Below are 21,862 nucleotides of genomic sequence, written 5' to 3' on the forward strand. Positions count from 1 at the left end.
ATAAACCTCAAATCCAAAGATGGTCACAGGTACTCATTTTGCTAGTGGTCTGCAAGTGCTGGCCTGTCTCTCAACTTACCTGCAGGCAGGCAAACATGGGAAATGGGCAAGAAAGTGACTTGGATGAGAAAATATGAATCTCACTGAACCTAGAAACTGATGGGCAAAGTAGCCCGAGAGTGAGTTTGATTTCTGTGGATTTGGCAGATTTCTAAAATTCTGATTTGATATTTAAAGCAGAGATTATGTTGCCTTCCCATCTTTCTGTCTGGTGATTGCCAAGTGAGCACTCTTCAGATCAGAGACTTTCTGTGTTCACTGCTGTGAGACATCTGAGTGCTGTGTGCCACTGTGTTTCTGCTTGGGTGGTCCTGGGAGCTCAGGTGCCTCTGCAGGCACAGCAAGAAACAGCCAGGAAAATGTCCCATTCCAAGGAGAAGCCCCAAATGATCTTGATGCTTGGACTACACACAATCATCTTTTTTTAACAGCATTTTGCAGACATAATGGGAAGATGGTACTTATGAGAAATGCACAAGGACTGAAATGCAAAAATGAAAATGTTTTATTGAAAAGCAAAATAAAATAATACTGACACTTCACAAACCAAATCACACAAAGGCAAAAACATACAGCAAAGAGAAAACTCTGCAACAGCTGTACAACATCAAACAGCACGGGAAGGGAAGATATTTTTTCCAATTTGTGCCACACTGTTTCCCAATGAAAAAACAATGAGGAACTTTGTATGAGCTGCATGTTGATAAATGTTAGGTTAGAGCACAGAAACTCAAATCAACTGATTCAGATGGATGCTGTGACAGAATCCCACAATGGAAACTGCATGTGGAATAGAATGAAATGACAGGCATATCTGAGGCACTTGCACATCTGCTTTACAGTTGGGACTGGGCTTTACCCTTGGCCTGAAATACCCAGCAAAGCCAGTGGTAAAGCTCCTGGTGAGTGGGACCTGCTTCTGGACTGTTCCTTCCACACTGCTCCTTTCCTCTGACCTCTCAGGCCCCTTCCAAACCATCACACCTTTTGCCTTGTGGCTGCTCTGCTGATGTCTCTCAGTAACCCTGCTCTGGGGTTGCAATGACACCAAAGGCGACTGCAGTGTATGCCTGAGAAAGTCCAGGCCTATTAATTATTTGGACAACTCTTCCAATAAAATCAGCAAAATACCTGAGGTGGATTTAACTTCCTAAAATAATCAGACTTACTAAAACATCAGCATAAAACCTCTTGGTAACTCGGGTAAAAGTGAGATATGATGTGGTGAGGTCTGAGATGTCAATTCAATTTATGAGTATTTGGGAGCTGATCTTTTAAAAATTAAATGGAACCTAATACAGCTCTGTTTTGGCTTCAAGGCCTTCCCTCTGCCTGCAGATCTGGCAGCTGATTACAGAGATGCTTAAAACACAAACAAAAAGGTGAAGCTGGGCACAATGAGAGGGTTGCAATGGGTTCACAAAGCCGAGCGCGGGTTTGGGTGCTATCTCTTATAAATGAAGTTTTCTGGAGTGTGGGAAGCAGCTCTGTCCCTCCACAGACAACCACAGTAGAAAAGCTCATAATAAAACTTTTAAGCACCTCTGAGCAGATGAGGAGCTCCACTGCCTCCAGTGAAGCTGACTGCAATTCTACCTGCTTAAATCAAAGTTTACTTGGGGTGGGAAAGATGAAGAGGACGGTAAGAAAGAAGCCCTATTTGTTAGACATCTGTACAGTGTCCTGGTTCCAGCCAGGACAGGGTTAGTTTTTGCAGTAGTCAGGAGGGGGCACGTCCAGGACACTGAAGTTATTCTACACCACCTTGCATTTGCAAGGGGTGGAGGGAAGGGGGTCTCTTTTGGAGAGAAAGGGTCCCAGCACAGCGCAGCTGGGCCAGTGAAGGCAGCAGAAGGAATGGTAAATTATCAGGGGGTTTGTCCATGGGAATTATTCATTTCTTGTACCCTCTATCACCAATATTGTTGTTGTTAATATTCATTTTCTTATCTCATTACTATTTCCAGTAAATTTTTCTTATCTGATGGCAGGATCTTTACCTTTTGTGCCTCCAATTCTTCTCTCCCTCGCTTTGCAGAAGAAGGGGGAGGGGGAAATGAGGGGCACATGGTTTCAGGGGGAGCCCTGAATTGTGGGGTGCCATTCCTAAACACAACATACAGTACCTGACTAAGGGCATGGGGGGCTGTAGCTCCCTGCAGCCCTGGAATAACATTATTAATAATAAAATGCTTTTTGCAAAGGGCAAAAGGTTTTCCTGACACCATCCAGTCCCACACCTTTAAGGCTGGGCTTTTTACTGGGACGCCCTCAAAGCTCCCAGCTCATCTGGGTGAATAGTGCATAGACTCCTAATTGTAGTGCTTTTATAGTACCATTATAAATGCTAATGCCTCACCCACTGGACACCAAGAGAATAAATGCATGAGTCAAAGGTGACTCAGGAGCAACCATCACTAATAAAAATAAGTATGCACTTGGTGTGTGTAATACTGAAGTCCACAATTAAGTGGGCAGGTCCTTGCACTAAGAGCTGCAGGAGTGTGGAGACACCTCCAGAGCCTGAAGTTTTATTTGACAACATTGTGAACCATAGCACCAGTCAATGCCAGGGCCCCACTGTGATTTGGTTTGTCCTACAGGAGAGATTAAACTCCCCTCCTCAGCATGAACTGCGTGATGGAGGTTAACTCACCATGCCCTCTCCTGCTGAAGCAAGGACACCTACACAGCAGGGTTTTGTGCTTCTGTTTTGTGCAAATGTTGCAGAAGCTGAGATACACTCTCTGTTCTGCAGCTTTGGGCTAGAATCAAGATGGGGCGAGACTTGCTTTGTAAAGTCAAAGCTAGTTTAAACCTAAACCCTGAATTAGAAGTGGCGACGTTGTTCAAAACCAGGTATTGAAGAGAGTCATTATAAAATCATAGAATAATTTGGGTTGGGAAGAACCTTGAAAGGCCACCCTCCCTGCAATAAGCAGGGATATATTCAGCTGGATCAGATTGCTCACAACCTTGTCCAACCTGGCCTTGAATGGTTCCAGGGATGGGGTATCCACCTCCCTTGGCAACTTGTGCCAGTGTTCTGCCACCCTCATTGTAAAAGATGTCCTCCTTCAATGTAGTCTGAATCTATTCTCTTTTAGTTTAAAACCATTACTCCTTGTCCATAAAGGGGTAATTGCAAAAGGCACTACTAAAAAGTCTGTCCCCACTTTTCTTGTAAGCTCCCTTTAAGCACTGAAAGGCCACAAAAAGCCTTCTCCAGGGAGAACATCCCCAGCTTTCTCAGCCTGTCCTCACAGTCTTACCTACATGGACAGAATTAGTAGCTTTTAGGAAATTCAAGTAAGTTTCTGGGGTGTCCTTCTGAGTTGTACTTATATCCATGTTATTCCAAAGACCTTGGAAGCACCTTGCATGATGCTTTCCCCCAGCTAGTGGCACAGAGAGTAGGCAGGTTCAGTAGTACATTGGGGTTCCTTGTAGTGCTTGTGAAGTCCCTGAGTTTACTCTACAAATAAACATCTCTCACATGCTCCACAGCCTGCACTCATGAGAGATTTCCCTGGATTACAAGCAGCTCTGAAGGGTCTGGGGCACCTGTGAGACTGCAGAGTCCCAGAGATTGGGACACTTGTTCCTACATGTGCTACAATACAAATAGCACCCAGTACAGTTGTGGGGTTTTTTTTAATACTTCTGTAACAGCCATTTCCCATGGCCAAACTATCTGGATGCATCTGCTTCAAAGGAAATTTGGGGAACAGAGATGAGGAGCTTCAAAATTCCATGCTCCCCACAGTGCAGCAGGAGTCTGTGATCCCACAAGTGATTGGGACTACAGACCTGGGACATGCAAAAAAGGCTCCACACAGGAGCCACCTTGCAAATTGTTCCTCAGCCTCTGCAACAGGGACTGAGGACCAGAAAGGAGTGAAGTTACTTAGGACTGGAAAGAAGCTCTGTCCTGGATGCTAATGAAGGTCCCACAGGAACTGGATCTAGGAGTACTGGCCATGCTATCACAAGGTGCTGGATGCATCCCACCTAGATAGCAAATTTAAACCTTAAGCCCAGGGCTTGTGTGGTTGATAACAAGGACATACATTTGCAGAAAGCAGGTGTTTGCATCTTCATTTCTAATGACAGAGCAATATCAAAGCTGCAGGGAAAACATGACTATCCTCTGAAATGCTTGGGACATGGTCCTTCATGGAAAAAACCCTGAGTTCCTCCTCACTCCCTGGCCTAACTTGTGGACTTTTGAGATGTGTTTTGGTTTGTTTTCTGACTGGGTCAAACATTTTTCAGGGATATGCATCAACCCATCAAGGCTTAAACTCCTGCTAATTTTTTTCACTGGCATTTCCACCTGCAGCTGCTTCCAGAACCTGCCCTTTGGGAACTTGGATTTCTCGCCTTTCCATTTAATGACATTCAAGGCTGCCTTGGCCTGCTTCAGTTCCTTCACTTTGCTCTTCTTGATGGCTTTGTACTGCACTAGAATGACTTTGATGTTGCCCTTGGAGGCCATATTCTCTAGGCCAGCCTTGAGCTCCAGCAGGGCCTGTGTCCCCTGCAAGACGTAGTTGGGGCTCAGGACAACAAGCAGACGCCGACTTTTCTGGATGAAGCTCAGGGTTTCATCTGTGACAACTGGGAGAAAGAAACATTGAGGTGGTTAGTGATGCTCAAGAACATGCTGCTGAGCTGCTGCTGTGACAGCAAGTGACTCTTAAAGGGGACAATAAATCCCTTGGAGGCTCTCTCTAGACTACACTGGTGCTTCCCAACCCTGTTAGTGACTCCAGGTGGGACTTCCTACACCAGGGCTGGTTCCCACTACCCCATCCAGTGGCATATTCTCCATCACTCCAGACTCACTATAGATGCCTGTCCTCCTCCCATGCTACACAGAGATAACCAAGAGAGCTACACCTAAGTCACTGTACTACACATCAGTGACACCACCCAGTGCTGTGAGGATGCCTTGTGGCCAAGAGGGCTTCTGATCTCAGGCTGAGATTTAGCTGCCTTCTAATGAGAGGGGGGGAAAGAGGCTCTCTGGAGCAAAGCAGGGAAACTGCCAGCTGCATAACACATGAACTCAAGGGAAAGACTCACTCTGAAGAGGCTTCAGGAAGCCTGAATGTCTATGCTTACATCCTCATCTGGCAGATGTCCAGAATGACTCTGGATACTCCCTTCACTCCTCTTGCCTCAGTTTCCCCACACAAAGTAAGTATTCACACTGTCCCCAAGTGTCCTCATGGGATAATTTGGTTTGGTAATGCTACCATCCTAACTCCCGTTACTCATCCATCTGCTCCTGCTGCCGTCATCTATGAAAGCAGATTAGAGCATTTTTAGAACTGACTCTGAGGACTTTCAGTGAAGTGTCCCAAAAATGACATCCTTTGAGCTAGAGAAATGTCATGGTAACTGTGGATCCTCTTTAATTTTCTAACATCTGCAGGTAGACTGTCCTTGGCCATCTTCTATAATTAATGTGAAAATCCCTTGTAAGTGTGAATCCGGGTGCTTGTACTCTCTGCTGCAGGATCTCCCACACTTCCTTGATAAGGGAACACTCTTGACTGGTCAGAAATTACAATGGAGAGTAAAATAATGCTGACAGACAGCTTCATTTAGCTGTCAAGCACATTTGATTAGTTCCTGTCAGCTAACTCATGGGATAATCCATCTCCCACTGTTTCTTCATCAAGGACAACATAACTCTCTACCCATGACACAGATGCACGCTCTGGAGGCATGACACCAGCTGCCAAAAGCTATTTCCTGGCCCCTGTGCTTTCCTGAGAAGGAGATTAGTCAAATCCTGGCTAAGAAGCTCCGGGGAAGCCCCAGCAGCATCACGGATGGCACTGCGGTGACAAATCACTCCGGCAGCACTGTGCCAGGGCTGGCACTGCCTTGGCAGGGACTGAGGGGGGCACAGATGGAAACCTTTGGGGTAAGGTGTGGGACAGAGAGCCCAGGAGAGCAGTGCTGGGAGGAAAATGACACCCTCTAAAGTGAACAGGGTAAGAAGAAGCAGAGGGAACAGGAGGGAGATGGACATCTGGTGAAAATGGCTCAGAGCAAACCTGTTCTGAGCCTGACACTGGCATCAAGGAAATTGAGTCGGGAAGGTGCCATGCCACATCATTCAGGCTCTCTTCAAGGAGGAACAGCACTAGGATTGCAGCTGTCTCACTGAGACACACATATTTATTTACTCTCAAACTTTAAGGTGCTCCCAAATCCTGGCAACAATCCAGGAGGGAAAGATAATAGAATCCAGACTAATTCTGCTCCCCTTTTTAGGTAGGTGGGCTGAGAATCCAGCAGTCCCTCCTGTTCCTACTCAAAAGGGACACTCCAACAGACTTTTCCAGCACAGGTTTTGTCACCAAAAAAAATAACTTTGGGGTCCTGAGCCAAAGCCCATGAATTCAAAGCAGGGCGGTCTGCACTGGCAGAAATTTGGACTTTGAACTTTTAACAGGCATCAGGATCATACAACCAACTCAACCTCCAAAAAACTAAAAATCAAGAGTGTTGTCTAGATTTGTGCCCTTGCTGTGGAACTTCAGTGAAAGTATGTGTATCTGGACAGCTTCACAAACTTCCATTCTTGGTGATTCCCTGCCTCTCTGAAGCACACATTATGTCCAGAACCTTGTATGGTTTATCTCAAAACAGTAAAAAAGGACTACATTTTACTGAATAGATGAGTCTCACTACCTGCAACAAAGTCCTTTTGATGATAGCAGCTAAATTGTATGCCATATTAGACACAAACTCCCTAATTAATGAGGGTGAATGGGATGCACATTATCTTCTCACTGGAAGCTTTGACACCTTCCACTCCTTCCTGAAGTAGACACTCCTGGTTTTTACAAGGACTCTCAATTACCCTCTGTCACCTGATCAAGTATAACACTTTCCCTGCCTCTTCTAGCCTTGACTTTATCCAAGTTTTTAAGGCAGCTCAGAGGGCTTGCATGAAGATCAGTTTTTCCGGTTCCCCATGCTGACATTCCTGCACACTCCTGGAAAGAGCAACTGAAACAACCAACACCATCCCCACAGCAGCCATTTTGGTGGCCAGGAGCATCTGCAATACTGTCATGTGAAGCAAAAACATTAGAAGACACTAAAAAGAATTCATTAACAGTGACAGGGAAAAAACCAAAACATGATCTGAATAGGATCGTTGCAATCAATGATCAATACCTCAGAGAACAACACAGAGGACATGCATGGAGCACAGCCCCCTGTGAGATACTCACTTCCCCCAGGGAGGCTGTCTCTGTCGAAGATACACAGCTTGTAGCCGAACTCATTCTCCAGGACCCCGCGCAGCGTCAGCAGCACGAACTCCTCCTCCTCGGCGTTGCGCGCGTACGACACGTACACGTCATACTCCTTCCCATCTGAGCATGAGAGCACGGGGGGACACAAAGGGCACAAGGACACCTGTGAGACTGCCCATGCTGGGCCTTGGGCTTGCAACAGAAGCAGGCAGGAAGGCTCACTTGGAGCCCAGGCACTGCAGGTTAAGGCATGTCATGTCACAGACATATTTTATAAAAATCCCCTTGTTAGGATCTTTTCTCCTGAGAAGCTGAGAAGCTTCAGCTTCTCCATGTTTTGCTGCTTTGGAATGCGATTTGGAGAATGGTTTACCTAGCATGTGAAATTGTTTTTACTTGATGACCAATGACAGCCACCTGTGTCAAGGCTGTGAGCAGTCACAAGATTTTATTATCATCCCATTGCTTTCTATTCCTTTCAAGCCTTCTGATGAAATCCTTTCTTCTATTATTTTAGTATAGTTTTAATACATCATTTTCTTTTAATAAAATATATATCATAAAATAATAAATCAGCCTTCTGAAACATGGAGTCAAGATTCTCATCTCTTCCCTCATCCCGGCACCCCTGTGAACACCACCACAATACAGATTCCCACAGACCAACTCATTCTGTCCAGGCTTCTTTTGACACCTCAGACTCTGCTCCCTCTCGCTGCTGTCTATCCACACGAGCAGCCCCACCAGACAGAGACTTGCACCCTGCCTACACCCTCCGAGAGCTGCCGCGCCCCGTGGCAGCTTCACACCACAAGCTGCAAGGGCTCAAACACCCTCCTCCTCCTCCAGAGGAGAAATCTCACCTCAGAGTCCCTAGCAATGAACTCCCAGTAACACAGGGAAGAACTGAGGACAGAACGGTGGTTTCCACATCCATCCTTTTGGATGCCTTCCCACATTTGAAAGCCGATTACTCTGGATCAGATCATGAATCCTTTACAGAGAGTCACCAGGGAAACAAGGGACTTATTGAAATCTGATGATGTATCTTGACAATCTCTAGATTGGATGATACAGCTAGATCAGCAGGGCAGGGCCCTGGGGAGCCTGGCCATGTCCATGCTCCACCTCTGCAGAGAATACAGAGGACTTCTTTCTCCTTTTTCCTGAGCCAAAAGCCTGACTCCTCTTGCTCTAATAAGCAATGACCCACACAACTGCATGTAGATAGAGAAATGGAAGGTCAGAATGTTATTATGCTGTGAAGAGGTTTAAAAATAGCTTATAGGAAAACTCCTCTATGAAAATAAAGGGCCTGCAGCAGGATAAATAAAAGAAAGAAAGCATTTTAACTCCTTACCTAGAATGGTTTCATCCGTTCCAAAATGAGCCCGATAGAAGAGGACCATTTCAAGCCAATACACGTGATAGATGACTATGAGCACCACAACGAGCAGGATGGTGGCCCCCAGGCCACAGGCCAGCTCCACTGTGTACTTGGGTGCTACAACTGAGAACAAAAATAGACAGGGGGTCAGGGTTAAAGAACAGGTTGGACCTTCAGGTGAGCAGGAACAAGCTTGTGTCATATGCAGCCAAACCCCACAGAGGAACAGCCAGGAGCCAAGCTGCCCCTTCAGAGTAAGGTGATCAAGCCAAGGCTTTTCTGGCAGAACACGTGATGGCTGGCCACCCTGGAGCCCCATTCTGGGTTATCAGCTCTGGTTATGCTGGCAGAGCAAGTCCATGGCACAGGCTGGACTTCTGTCTCTCAGTGAGGCCCTGGGAGCAGTCAGGTGATAGAATGACCTGTTGGTGGAAGAAACCTGCACAGGCCAAAGCCAGAACATGAAGATGACCTTCCCAGCAGTATCAGCAAACTCTTGGGGGAAGACAACTGCTCTGACTTCTAAGAAATCCAGATAAAGTACCTGCAGCAAAATAAAGGCAATGGATGCCATTCTCCCTCCCAATCAAACAGACACAGGTCTCGTGGCTTGTCCCAGACAATAACTAGCCCTGGATAACTATTCCCAGGATATAACTAGCCCTGGCCTGACTCTTTTCTACCATTAAAGAAGAATCAGAGTTCCTTACAGAAAAGCTGAAATGCTTACAAACAAACAGGGTAACCTGTGGGCATCAAGCCAGAACATCACAGGCCCCCTCCAACTCATGCACTGTCTGTCACACCACTGCTGCCTCTTTGTACTAAGGACAGAAAATTTCTAACTGTATCCCTGGGCAACTCTGTTGGTGGCAGTTGATGTGCAAATTGGCAAACTGCACAATAACAGAACCACAGGGAGTGGAAACACCACCACATTCCAATATTTAATAAGCTGCTAATAAAACTGAATTACAAAATCGAAAATGGAAGGAATTTATCGTCGTTCATTAGGTGATGAGCAGCAGAAGTACATGAGAAGGAGAGGGAAATCATCCAGAAGAACCAATGTATATGACGTAATGTAATGAAAGAGTTGGAGCCAACACGCAGAGCCACTTGCTAAAAGCCAGGTGCTGAGGGGTTGGGTTCTGGCATGCCTGATGCTCCTGTGGGATTGCAGTGGGATGGGCTGCACTGAGCTTAGCATAAGGCTGCTCTGCCAGCAGCAGGTAGGGATGGCTCTCAGACTTTGCTGTGCAGGAAAGCAGGAAGGAGGAGTGGTGGGTAACCATGTCTGCTCAGAGCAAATCCAGTCAACTAACCAAGAACAGACCTGGGAAGGAAAAGGGAGGATAGTACAGGTCAGTCCACTAGAAAACAGTATTTAGGCATTGATATTTAGAGAAAGAATTGGAGTATTTCAGATTCACTTCCGCTACATGTACAAATATTATCACCCCAGAAAATTATATATGGAGTAGGAACTCACTGACAGATGGTTTCAGCCTTTCTCAGTTTTGTGTGTGGTCTATTGTTCCTCCCTAACAATCCAGAAAAGGTTTGTCTCAAAAGGAATGAGACTAAAATAGAAGGAGGACAAGTACCAGGAAGAAAAAGATCTTCCAGTAAAGACCTCCAAGAGCTTTTCCATGCTTATAATGCAGAGTCGGGGGAAGAAGGTGTCTGGTGCGAGCTACACAAGCCATGGCAGCATTCCCTGTGGGAGAGGGAAGGTCTGGCTTACAGTAAAAGCAGGTGTTGAAGCTCTAGACGAGGCTGATAAGGAGGCAGAAAAATCCACCTTAATCAGGAAGCCTCACATAGCTTTTATTACTGAGAGGTGGGTCTGGGAAACAAGAACCAAATCCTTGATGAAGAAAAGATGTTGGAAAAACCCACACAGAACAGAGCTGAATCAGTCTATACCATCCATACTGAGGTGGCTGTATCTAGACTGCAGCATCATGACAGCAAGGAGTAAAACCAGAGAGCACTGTGGTGTGCCTGTCTCACTCCCTGAGCAATGCCAGCAAGTGCAGACTGTCTTGTGGAGGATGCCAACTGCTAGGTTGTGTCATGCAAAACCCTCACACAACCAAATAACCTGAAATAATTTCAAGCAGCCTGTGCCCTCAGCTTCAGTTGTGATAGTGTCACTGTCATATCTTCTGAAAAATACCTTTGCCAGGATTTCTTCTCCTGACAAGATGAGAAGCCTCAGAGAGAAAACAATATTATCTCATTTGCTTCTCCCTGTTTTGCTGCTTTGGAATGTGGCTGGAGATCATTTACCAACAGGTGCATGTTGGATTGGTTTCATGTGAATTGTTTTAGTTAATGACCAATCACCATCAGCTGTGTTGGACTCTGAGGAGTCAGTCACAAGTTTTTGTTATTCATTCTTGTTAAACCTTCTGTCTGTATCATTTCTTTAGTATAGTTTTAGTATAGCATTCTTTAATATAATAACATAAAATAATAAATCAGCCTTGTGAGAACATGGAGTCAGATTCTCATCTCTCACCTTGTCCTGGAAACCTCACAAACTCAACAGTACAGGGATGGGATAAGGACAACAGATCTGTCCTTTCCCTACCCACGAACTTGCCCATGGGGGGCCCTTTGTTCCCTGCCTCTGAGAAATGTAGCAGTATGCCAGCAGTGCCTACAGAACAGACTGTGTTAGGCAGAAAGGCCTGATGGAACTCTTTGCTCCCTGTCCTGGTTTAGGGCAAATTTGGGAGAGAATCTCCAAAGGAGGGCCCCTCCAGAAAGCAAACCCATGTGGTCCCTCTCCCCAACTGGTTCGGGAAGAATTCCTCGGAGAGAAGTGGGAAGAACCTCTTTATTTAACAGGCACAGCACCCCCCAGCACACAAAATGAACAATACCAAATGACACCACTCTTTCACCGCTCTGAAAAAGATGACAAATTCAGAAAGTCTCTCTTGGGGGTGGTTGCTCTGTTCTCAGTCCCTCCAGCGCTGGGGCAGCTGCTGCAGCCACAAGGTGCAAACTCTCAGTGTTCCCAGGTCCCATTCCAGAGCAGGTTCAAGTAGGTCCAAATAAAAGGAAAGAAGAAACAGTCCAGGAAGAAATTTGGACTGTTTAGCTAAACCAGCTAATGAGCAGAAGCAAGAGCAAGCAGAAGCAAAGCAGAAGCAAGAGTGAGAGCAAAGCAAAAAGCAAAAGCAAAAAAGCAAAAGCAGCACCATGTACTGCCCTGTGTGTCCCGCCAGCAATGGGGGAGTGGCTGATAAGAAACCAAAGCAAAACTTTCACTCTTCAGAGCCAGTCTTGAAGGCACAGAACATGATATCCAGCATAAACAGCACACACGAATGGGGATATAAACATCATACCATCACCCTAGGACACTCCCTTGCTGTTTTTCAGGGCAAGGCTGAAGGCAGCAGCAGAGCCCCCAGCACACCCAGCCCCGCAGGCTCCGCACCTTTCATGCGCACCACGGCCTGGCTGCGCTCCTCGCCCTTGGCGTTCCGGGCGTGGCAAGTGTAATTCCGCTTCAGCTCCTCCGCCGTGGCTTTTGCCACTGTCAGAGTCCTCACCAGAGTCTTGTCTTCAAAATCTCTGGTAGTTTCACTGTAAGAGAATAACTAGAGCATTACACATGTGAAAGTGCAGCAAGTTTTTAGTGACAGATATTCCTTTCCCTGATATAACCTCTTCCTTTAAAAAGGCCAAAACACATTACTTGATATTTATAAATCAATATACACTTCAGATTGCAATACAGCTGCAGCTATTCCTTTATCTGATTTTCCTTAATATTTATTTTACCACTCATAATTTTCTCATTGCAGCTGTGCCACATTGCCTTTTAGAGGAAATGGAAGTTCTTGCCTATAAACAAGAAGGTCTCATGAACTCAAGATTCACAGCTCACGTCACATTCCCTATGCAGTCCTGGATGAGTCACTTTGTCTCTCTCTGCCTGAACTGACCGTCTGCAAAATGAGGATACAGTATTTCCTTTTGCCTTTCTTTTTTTCTACATTGGTTTTTGCAAATCAGCTGGGGCAGTGACTGCCTTCCACTTGTAACTTAGCATCCAGCAAATGGGACTTTGATCCTCATTTGGGTTCTTTATGTGATTCAATATCTATTCTTCCTAATCAATGCTATGTATAATCTTACAGTTTTGTTTTCAGCCTCTGTTTTTCTGAAACCCTTTTATACCCTATGCTATTTGGGAACACTCCTCTAAATAGAATTGTCAGCCCCTGTTTTTTAAGTCCCATAACAACAGCAGCTGTTGGCATCACAACCAGGACCTGAACAAATGATGATGTGAACTGGTTAACAAATCTCCCTCAAATCCATCTGTAAGATGTGACACTGTCCAGGTCTGAAGGCCTCCCCCTTGGAGGTCCTGGTGCTCATCACAGCAGGGTGCAGACACAGGGGCTTCTGATTAACAGGGAGACTACACACTCCATTAGGACTGTCACATGCCTGTACCCACACAGGACACAGGGGATCAGAAATGAAGGTTCACATTACATGTTACCTTTGTGTGACTTTTATCTTGGGGTCGGTGATGTCATCTGTGTTTCTCCCATCTATGGTCCACCACACCTCAGTCCGGGAGTCCTTCAGGAATGTGAAGAAAACCTCACAGGGCAGGATAAGGTCATCACCTGCAAAGAAAGGACCATCATCTCCTAGGAGAAAAGGTATTGCAATGCAGGAACAGCACCCCCCTCACTTTGGTGCTTTCCAAAATCCTACCAGACTAAGCTCTGTGTCCCTTCAGGAAAGAATGAGGCCAACATCCACTTTCTGACATAAATTGTAATAACAGCTTAACATCCCTGGACATGAGGATTTGTGACAGACAGATAAATAGAAAAAGATGTCCTGCCTCCTCAAATGTGTTACAAATTCCTTGAGTGCATGAAATGACCCACCCAAAGGGACATGCTCCATGCCAACCAATTCCTTGGAAACCCAGGCAGTGTTAATCAATCCCACTGCACAGGGGACAGATGCCACAAAGTGAAGGCTCAAGCTCCACAAAAGCATTTTGGTTTGAAAATACTTCTTCAGGAATTTGACTTCTGCCCAGGATCAGATTTGGGAGTGTGAATATCTTGGTGATCAGTAAGTGATTTTATCTTACAGAGGACTATGGATGAAATCTGACCTTCTGAGCCAAAAGAGCTGTTCTTTAAAGTGAAGACTCTGGTGCCAATCATCATCATTGCCACCACATTTATTACAGCAATGTAATGGGACACAATCCATTTGATATAGGGAATTGCTCCAAAAAGCTATTAGGCAAAACTGATGGTGTGGGGGAAGGGGTGAGGGAAAGGGTGTGGTACCCCATTACCCAGGGATGTGAGGTCAGCAGAGGAGAGCTGTCATTAATTAGGAAGTCATCAGCCAAGAAAAGGGGAGATGAACAAGAATTGGCTAGAATACTAAAGCCACTCTAGGGGTGAATGAGGGAGGATGGGAGCAAACCACAGCCAGGGCCAGGGCTGAAACAAGGTCCTACAGGGATTCTCCTAAGCAGCTGAGTGTCCCCTTTTCATCTGCTTCTGCGGCTGCAGTTCTGTATCATCACACCTGAATATCTTGCAAAAAAATCAGCTTTTAAAGCTGTGCTCTCTATCAAAAACTAGCATCCCATACTGTCCACCAGGCAACCCATGGCAGCTCCAGTCCTCTGTGAGGGAAAGCACCAGAGATGCAGTGGAAGGAGAGAGCTTTGTGCCTGGCTGTCCCACTGGCACACTGTGAGTGTTGGACTTTACCTGCTTCCAGTTCGTACACAACTTTCTCATTTGGAGAGGTGAACTGTGGTGGCAAGGCCTTGTTTGGAGATCCTGCAGGAGACAACAGAGAGCCCCCATGGGGCCCCAGACTTCATGAAAACCTGGAATCCTTGCAGCCTCACTCCCGATGCCCTCGTGCTGCACTGCACGTTCCCCAGTCCGACTCGTGAGGCATTCCTGCTGCAGAGTTCTATGCACACACATATCTAATCCACAAACTCAGGGCCAGGTCCTGATTTTAAGGCTCCCCCGAAGTTTAGGTAAGGTAGTTTGGGCCTCTCACATGAGAAAAGCTCCATAACCTTCTCATCTCCCACAAGGCATAACCTGTACCAGTTTCTTTTTACTGCTGCTTCTAAAAAACAAAATACAAACCTCATTTTGTGTCACCAATATCTATTTCAACCCTTAAAAAAACTGTTTCCGTGGAACTCAGAATGTATCCTACAGCTCACTAGGTTTTTAACTCTAGAATTCCCTGGCAGGTAGGCTGAGCCTCTGTGCCTGGGATGGATGTGTCCAAGCAGTGGGCACCTGGAGCTCTGCCTGGCTGATTGGCAGTCTCAACCCCAGCACAAATGGCTTTGAGATGCCAAGAAGATCAAGACAAGCTGGCTGTCAAGTGACAATCCAAAAAACAGTGATGAGCAAAGGGCATAGGAGACCACAAGCAGGAGTGCCAAGGTTATGCGTTCACATGCCAGCAGAGGGTACCCCTGGCCATCTCATGGGCTGAACCTCACCAGCCTGAGGCTGGCCACTCTCTGTGTTTGGGGCATTTGACAAGGTGGTAGGAGAGACATCTACTGCAGTATGTTCTGGACAGCCACACAAGTCTGACCCCAGCAAGAAAAAACCATCAGGTCAGCTGGGTAACACAGATTGACTACAACCACAAATGGATCCTGCAACAAACTCTTCCAGCTGTTTTTGCCACTTCTGCAGTTACCCACATGCATTTTACACATTTTAAAGTCATTCTTACCCACCACCTTCATCTTTACGGTTCTGGTGAGATTATAGGTTCTTCCATGGTCCTTGAATGTCACAATGCAAGTGTAATTCCCTTTGTAGGCACTGCGGACAATGCCAATGACAAGCCTGGGCCCCTGGGGATATCGCTCATAGAAGCCATCCACCGAGTTGCAGTTCTGGAGTCAGGCAGAAAAATACTTGAGTTTGGGACTCAAAAGTGCAGATATTGGTTTAAATGCTTCTACAAAGATCTGATTTAAACTATTAATGTGACACTTGGGATCATGATGTAGGTCAGATCTAAATATCATGAACTTCGAGCATGTTGGAGTATAGACTGCTATGTTCACCTTGAAAATTAAGTGGTGAAGCAGATCACCCCAATAACTTTATCCCACTTTAAACACAGGCAATTTTATAAAGGAGAGATCTCTGATCCAGAAGTACCTTGGCAATCAAAGTGAGCACCTCAGCAGAGTGAAGAACAAAGTAAAAAGTGATAAGAAGAAAATTATGACGTAATAACAAATGGATACCAGGACTAAAGGACATGTACCCCATTGATGTCCATCTTTCGGGACTAATCAAGCTCTCCTGGCTGCTTTCAGCTGAGGATGAGGCCCCAGAATTTGCAAATAGCAAACGAGAATCTATAGTACATAAACCTTAATAACTCCTCTCTTTCTGTCAGGCAGGGAAGGAAAACTGCCAAAATACCAAGCTGGAGATCCCTTCTCAGAAAGAGGTTATGCAGATAACATCTTGATTGTCATAAAACCCAAAGATGTGCACATTTTCTAAGAGATTATTTTTGAATGGTACATTTCCAAATCTGATACATCCTAATGGGGTAGTTTAGGACAGGGGTCATATACCATTTCTAATGATTTTTATTAGGCATGGGATGACTTGCTGCCTGAAAAATTACTTCCAAGGGGCTTTTTGTTTCATTCTGCTAATTGATTGCCGAGATGTGAATTTCAATGAATGATACAAGTAAAGCATTTAAAATGGAGTGAAAGTTTAAAGTAACTTAAGAGTGAAGTAAAGCATTCACTACTGGAGTGAAATGGCTCCTCTTGAGGAAGTTTTTCCTGTACAGTTTTAGAGGTGGGGTTTTTCTTTTGGGTCTTTTTAATTTCTTTTTTAAATCAGCAGATACATTTGTTTACAATTTCCCTTATTATTAATAAATTCATTTATACAAAATCTTCTGTCTAGAAATATAAAAGTACTTTATAGAATGTTATTGAAGAACTTATTCCCATAACTCTCAGACTCTACATCCCCTGAGACTTCTTATTCTCCACTGACTAAAGGCATCCACCTAGAGAGAAAGAGTGAAATCTAATTTAAGAAAATTGAGCAGTAATTCTGTAGGCAAGAGCCTGAGGATGGCTGGAGACAGTCTAATAATCAGAAGAGTATGGAGGGTGGGGTAGAGATGTATCAGTCTTCAGAAAAGAGGTTTGCTGAATTGTGTCAAACAGGACACCCATTGTCTTGCACAGCCTGATGTACTACTTCACTTCCTGACCTCAGAGGATTTTAGAAAGGATGCAATTTTCATTAACAGGTGGGGTTTTTTGAAAAAGAGGGAATATGAATGACAGTTTCCTTTACAGTAAAGTGAGAGGCTCTCACACAGCAGGTCAGTCACACTGCCCATAATTGAATTCAGCCACCTAAATCCCTGCTAGGAGTATTTTTCACTTGTGCACACTGGTCAAAAAAGCTTCAGTGTTAGCTCTCAATTTCTTTCCAAGAGCAGTTTTACCCTTGAACCAAATGGAAGCAGAGCTCTTAAAATTAGTAAAGCTTCATTAACAGTATCATCACTGGGGAGACTCTGAAATGCAGTTCCATGACTGCCATGCCAACCAGTGATTTTTCACACACACCACTGCATCTCCCTGCTGCCCAAGCAAGTTCTTCTTACCAGGTACCACTTGACAGTTGGTGTCACACTGGCAGGGTAAAACCCATCGATATCTGGGCATGTGATCTTCTGATTGGCATGCTCCAAGTAGAACATCTCCTCAGTGGGTTTTATGGAATGGCTCACACAAGAGTTCTGGTCTTTTGGAACAACTTCCAAGGGAAAAGCAACTTTGCTGCAGTAGGTTGTGTTCCTACGGGTGGGCAAGAACAGGGCTGATTAGTTGAAACTTGTTTATTCCTACAGCAGTGGAATGGAATGAAATAAAAATTACATCTGCAATAACAAGCATCATAGGGCTGATCAGGTACGTACAGCCTTAGCTGACTCATTTGTAAATGGGAAAGAAAACCCTACCAGAGGTGGCCACACAAGCTCACAAAAGCCTATAAAGATGACTAACAAGCAACATCTACTCTCCTGCTGCTAAAGCAGATCATAAGGTCAAAGACACAGACAAAAGACGACGTGAGGAAGACCAAAAAGAGCTCTTACACATAGCAGATGCTACGTTCATTCTGCACCACAGTTAGAGACACTTTTAATTTCCTAGAAGTCTGAATCTCATGAATCTTTGCCAAATTAGCGTGCAGTCAAAACATTACCCCTGCATCTGAAGCTATTTTTACTCTAGACATGCAGATCACTTCTTAATGGTGAGTGCCTGTGGATTTTGCCATGGGCTCAGCAATAATATTTTCACGGACACTTGCAGCAAGGAGAGGCACGCTCATTAGTGTCTGCAAGGCTCCAAGCATTATTGCCATGTAAATTGGCTCAGCACTGAGCAGTCCTATAATTGCAACATTCTTTTCCCATTAATGCTTTTGTAAATGGTAGTCTCCCCACAGGAAGTTCTGGTGCTAACAGCATCGTTTCCCCACCTCCACAAAAGTCCTTTGATTGTACTGAAGATGTACAGAAACCACACCACACGACCTACCTGAGCATGCAGGTGTAATTCCCAGTGTCATTGAGAAGTGCAGGCCAGAACCAAAGGGTGTCTTTGTCCTTACTGATGTGATTGTCAGGGAGACGATAATTAATGGGCTCCTCCAGATCCCGGTCCTGCGCGATCCGGTACCAGATCAGGGTTAGGCCAGCAGAATGGGCTGTGCTGTAATTGTACTTCAAGAAGGTCTCAAAAAGTGGGCATTTGATCTTGGCAGGTTCCCCATCATAAATCTGGATCTGCTTCATGGTGTCCACACCCCAGTCATCGCAGCGCTCTGCGGCCAGGAAGAACAAGGCGCCTTAGGCTTGCAAGTCTGCAGGGGGAAAACAGCTCTGCCCGTGCTCCCCACAGCCCTTGGTTCTGTCCCCATTAAAATCAGAGACAAAATTGTAGTGTTCTCAATGAAAGCAAACTGAGCTTTTATAAAACAGAGCAAGAACATTGAGTTCATTTCTAAAGAACCTGGAAACTTCTGTTTTCATTTGTACACCTCCTACGTTTATGCCAAGCTATTTATCTCTCATCAGGACAATAGAATAGGATATTCCTGCATAAAACTAGGCTTCCTACAGAGCTCCAAGAAAATTTACCACAAAAGTCTTATGTAGGAAGACAAAATTTGGATGACAACAATGCCAGAGGTGTGTGTGCATCCACACACAATGATAGGGAAGATGGAAATAGATGTGCTGAAATAGGAGGAAAAAAAAAAGAAATCAAACATCAATCTCCCCTTAGAGCTGTGGGTCATGTTCCCTGCCAGAAGAAGCTGGACTGTGGGTTGCAGAAGTGAGGACTGTCTTGCCTGTGATGGATTCGTGTGACAGCTGTGCACACCAGGATACACAATGAGTACAAGCAGTATTAAGTGACAGAGAAAGACTGTTGATAGTGAAGTTTAGTACTGGACCCTAGGGGGCAGAAGGAACAGTAAGGAACAGGTAGCAGCAGGTTATCTTGTATTCCCCCGCAGTGCTCAGGTGCAAACCCCAAGCACAGCTCAACAACAGCCAGTGGCTCAGTGTGGCTCACAGCAGACTTGGACTGACACAGAAAACAGCCAGCATGAGACAAAGCTGTATACAGCTTTTTTCTTTAATTACTTTCTTTTAAAAAATATTCTTGTCATTAGCAAACAATTTCACCACAAAAAGCACAGTCCAAACCCATTTCTCTTCCAAGGACTCCTCTCCACTCCATTCCTCCTACCCATCAGGATGCACAGGCAGGCAGGGACTGAGTGCAAGCAAAGCACAGTGCCAGGGTGTCAGCAAACCTGGGAGCAACCTGCGCTGTCAGAGCCAACTGAGACACACGGGGAGGCTGCTGTCACTGCACCTCCTGCTCCCCACGCTGACAAGGCACAGCACAGCGTGGCACACTTCCCAGTGCCTCTCTTGGAGCTGCTGGGAGGCATTTGCTAGGGCAGCCTGACGTCTGAGAGCCCAAAATGAGTCAAACAGGAGAGGGGTGTGCTGCCTGCAGCAGTCCTTGGGAGCAGTGTCTCAGCACATCACACACAGGCTCACCAGAGACGACACTGCAAAGCCTCTCCCATTTGTAGATATTAGAAGAACTCAGACTGAGAGGAGAAACAGAATACAATATGCTCTTTGAGCCCAATTCTTCTGAATTCTTCTGAACTGACTTCACAGGCCCAAAGCAGGATTTCTGGCATTTATTCTTCCCTAAATAGACAGTGGGATGTAGCTTGCCCCCAAATTCATACTTAATTAAAAAAAGCAGAGATAAACCTTTGAGAAGACAGCCTGAAGCACTTAAAGGCAGTGATGCTAACTCCTGTGGCTCAGCAATGGTTAGTCATGGGCAGGAGGAATCTGGGCCAGTAAGAATAGAAATGTTTTCTGGCGGGTTTACACATAAATGTAAATGCACGCTGCACTGCTCCTCCTGCAGTATGCCAAACACCCATATGACAGAGTGCTACTTCTGGAGGAAGAGAATGAATTGGGCTAGGAAAAGGTGGTGAAGCTACCCAGAACACAAGCATTTGTTCAGAAGAACCCCAACCCCAAATATCTGGAGAGTGTTCATCATCTAAAAACATAGAGATCTTTCAAAAGTATCACACACTATAGCTGCTACCACAGGCAGTGCTGAGGCTCCTTTTCAAAGACCAAACCACTGTTGGAAGCCTCACACCCTGACAAGGAAGGAGCATAATGACCCATCACACCCTGATCAGGGCAAACTGGAACCAGCAGGCTGCTTTATGCTGGTGGGGCCATGAACCAGGCATGGTCAAGTGTCCTTAGAGTGGCAATGAGACAAATGAGCCTGCAGAGACTGCCTGCTAACTGCAGGATATAGCAGGGACTGTTACTCATGGAGACGGGGCATTTTTTTTCTGTAAAGAAAGGCTTCCCCTCTGAAAGGAGCAGACCTGGCTCTGTAAATCAGGATGCCCAGGTTCTCTTCCCAGCATTGACTTGCGTCTCCTCTTGGGCTGCATAAAGGCAAATCATCCTTATTACTTCAAATGGTAGGACTGGGGAGAGAAGAAACTATATAAAACATTACTGTACTGAAATTCTTGGAGTCAAGATCAATGAAATTTGCAATCCTGAGCAGCTCTTGCATTTTGCAACAGCCCATAAATCAGCACTGTAAAACTACTTACCCGTTCAACCTGAATGAGTTATTGAAAATAAATACAACTATTTTCTTTTTTTTTCTTCCTACATTTCTCTAAAACAATGCCCAGGCCTTGCCTTCTTAGCTTGGGAAGAAGGGACTGTTATTGTTTTGCTGTAAGAGCTGTACCTGGAGGTTTTGTCTCAGAGCTGGCCTGGCTTCAGGGACACTGTCACAGCAAACAGGTGGTGTTGAGGCTCCCCACATGCCCTGCCCTGGGGTGCTGCAAGCTCTGAGCTGAACCCCAGACGCAGCTGGCAATGAACAGCTGCACCCAGAGCACAGGAGCAGCTGTGCAGGGGGTGATCCCAGGCTGTGCCTCCCTCCCAAGGCAAGGACTCCTGGCTGCAGGGCAAAGCCACCCAGCAAACCCCGAGGGTCAGGAAGTGCTGCCATGACCCATCACTGAGAGCAGGGATGGCAGGAGCACCACAGGCTGCAGCAAAATGTCCTTAACACATAAAACACCAAGGACAGAAATTGGGGTGCTTTGCACAGCTTCCCTCCCCCTGTGCCATGCTGACAGTTACACTATTTCTACATTTTGGGGTGTTTTACTTCCAATACAGCTGGGCTCTGCCTGATATAATGTGTGAGAACTGCAGGGCACCCCTCACACACACCTTTGTGAGCCTCCTCCTCCTCAGCTGTGACAGTGCTCTCCTCCCTGCGACAACAGCAACCTTTGCTGTGGTGGCACTCCTGCAGCAGAGCCCAGCAGATGGGGCAGCATGTCCACGCATCCATCAAGTGCAGGGGATACACACATTATTATTGCTATAATTTTATTTGCATCCAACA

The 21,862-nt window shown here is 45.7% G+C and overlaps 1 protein-coding gene across 4 annotated transcripts in view; it reads right to left on the reverse strand.

The window, feature by feature from the left end:
• Positions 1–21,862, reverse strand: part of IL1RAP (interleukin 1 receptor accessory protein) — a 56,915-nt gene that overhangs the window by 10,070 nt on the left and 24,983 nt on the right. For 3 of the 4 annotated variants that reach the window (XM_026792077.2, XM_014265548.3, XM_005484920.4), the window contains 8 exons: positions 18,395–18,680; positions 17,452–17,644; positions 15,523–15,688; positions 14,517–14,588; positions 13,265–13,394; positions 12,188–12,336; positions 8,704–8,853; positions 7,320–7,463 (listed from right to left, as the gene is read on the reverse strand). In XM_026792077.2, coding sequence (XP_026647878.1) covers positions 7,320–7,463; positions 8,704–8,853; positions 12,188–12,336; positions 13,265–13,394; positions 14,517–14,588; positions 15,523–15,688; positions 17,452–17,644; positions 18,395–18,651 — 1,261 coding nt within the window. In that variant the 5' untranslated portion in view covers positions 18,652–18,680. Of the gene's footprint in view, positions 1–547; positions 4,681–7,319; positions 7,464–8,703; positions 8,854–12,187; positions 12,337–13,264; positions 13,395–14,516; positions 14,589–15,522; positions 15,689–17,451; positions 17,645–18,394; positions 18,681–21,862 lie in introns of those variants that run through there. The other variant, XM_014265549.3, reaches the window with a different exon arrangement.

This window comes from Zonotrichia albicollis, chromosome 9 (genome assembly GCF_047830755.1).
Source record: "Zonotrichia albicollis isolate bZonAlb1 chromosome 9, bZonAlb1.hap1, whole genome shotgun sequence".
NCBI classification, from domain to species: Eukaryota; Metazoa; Chordata; class Aves; order Passeriformes; family Passerellidae; genus Zonotrichia; species Zonotrichia albicollis.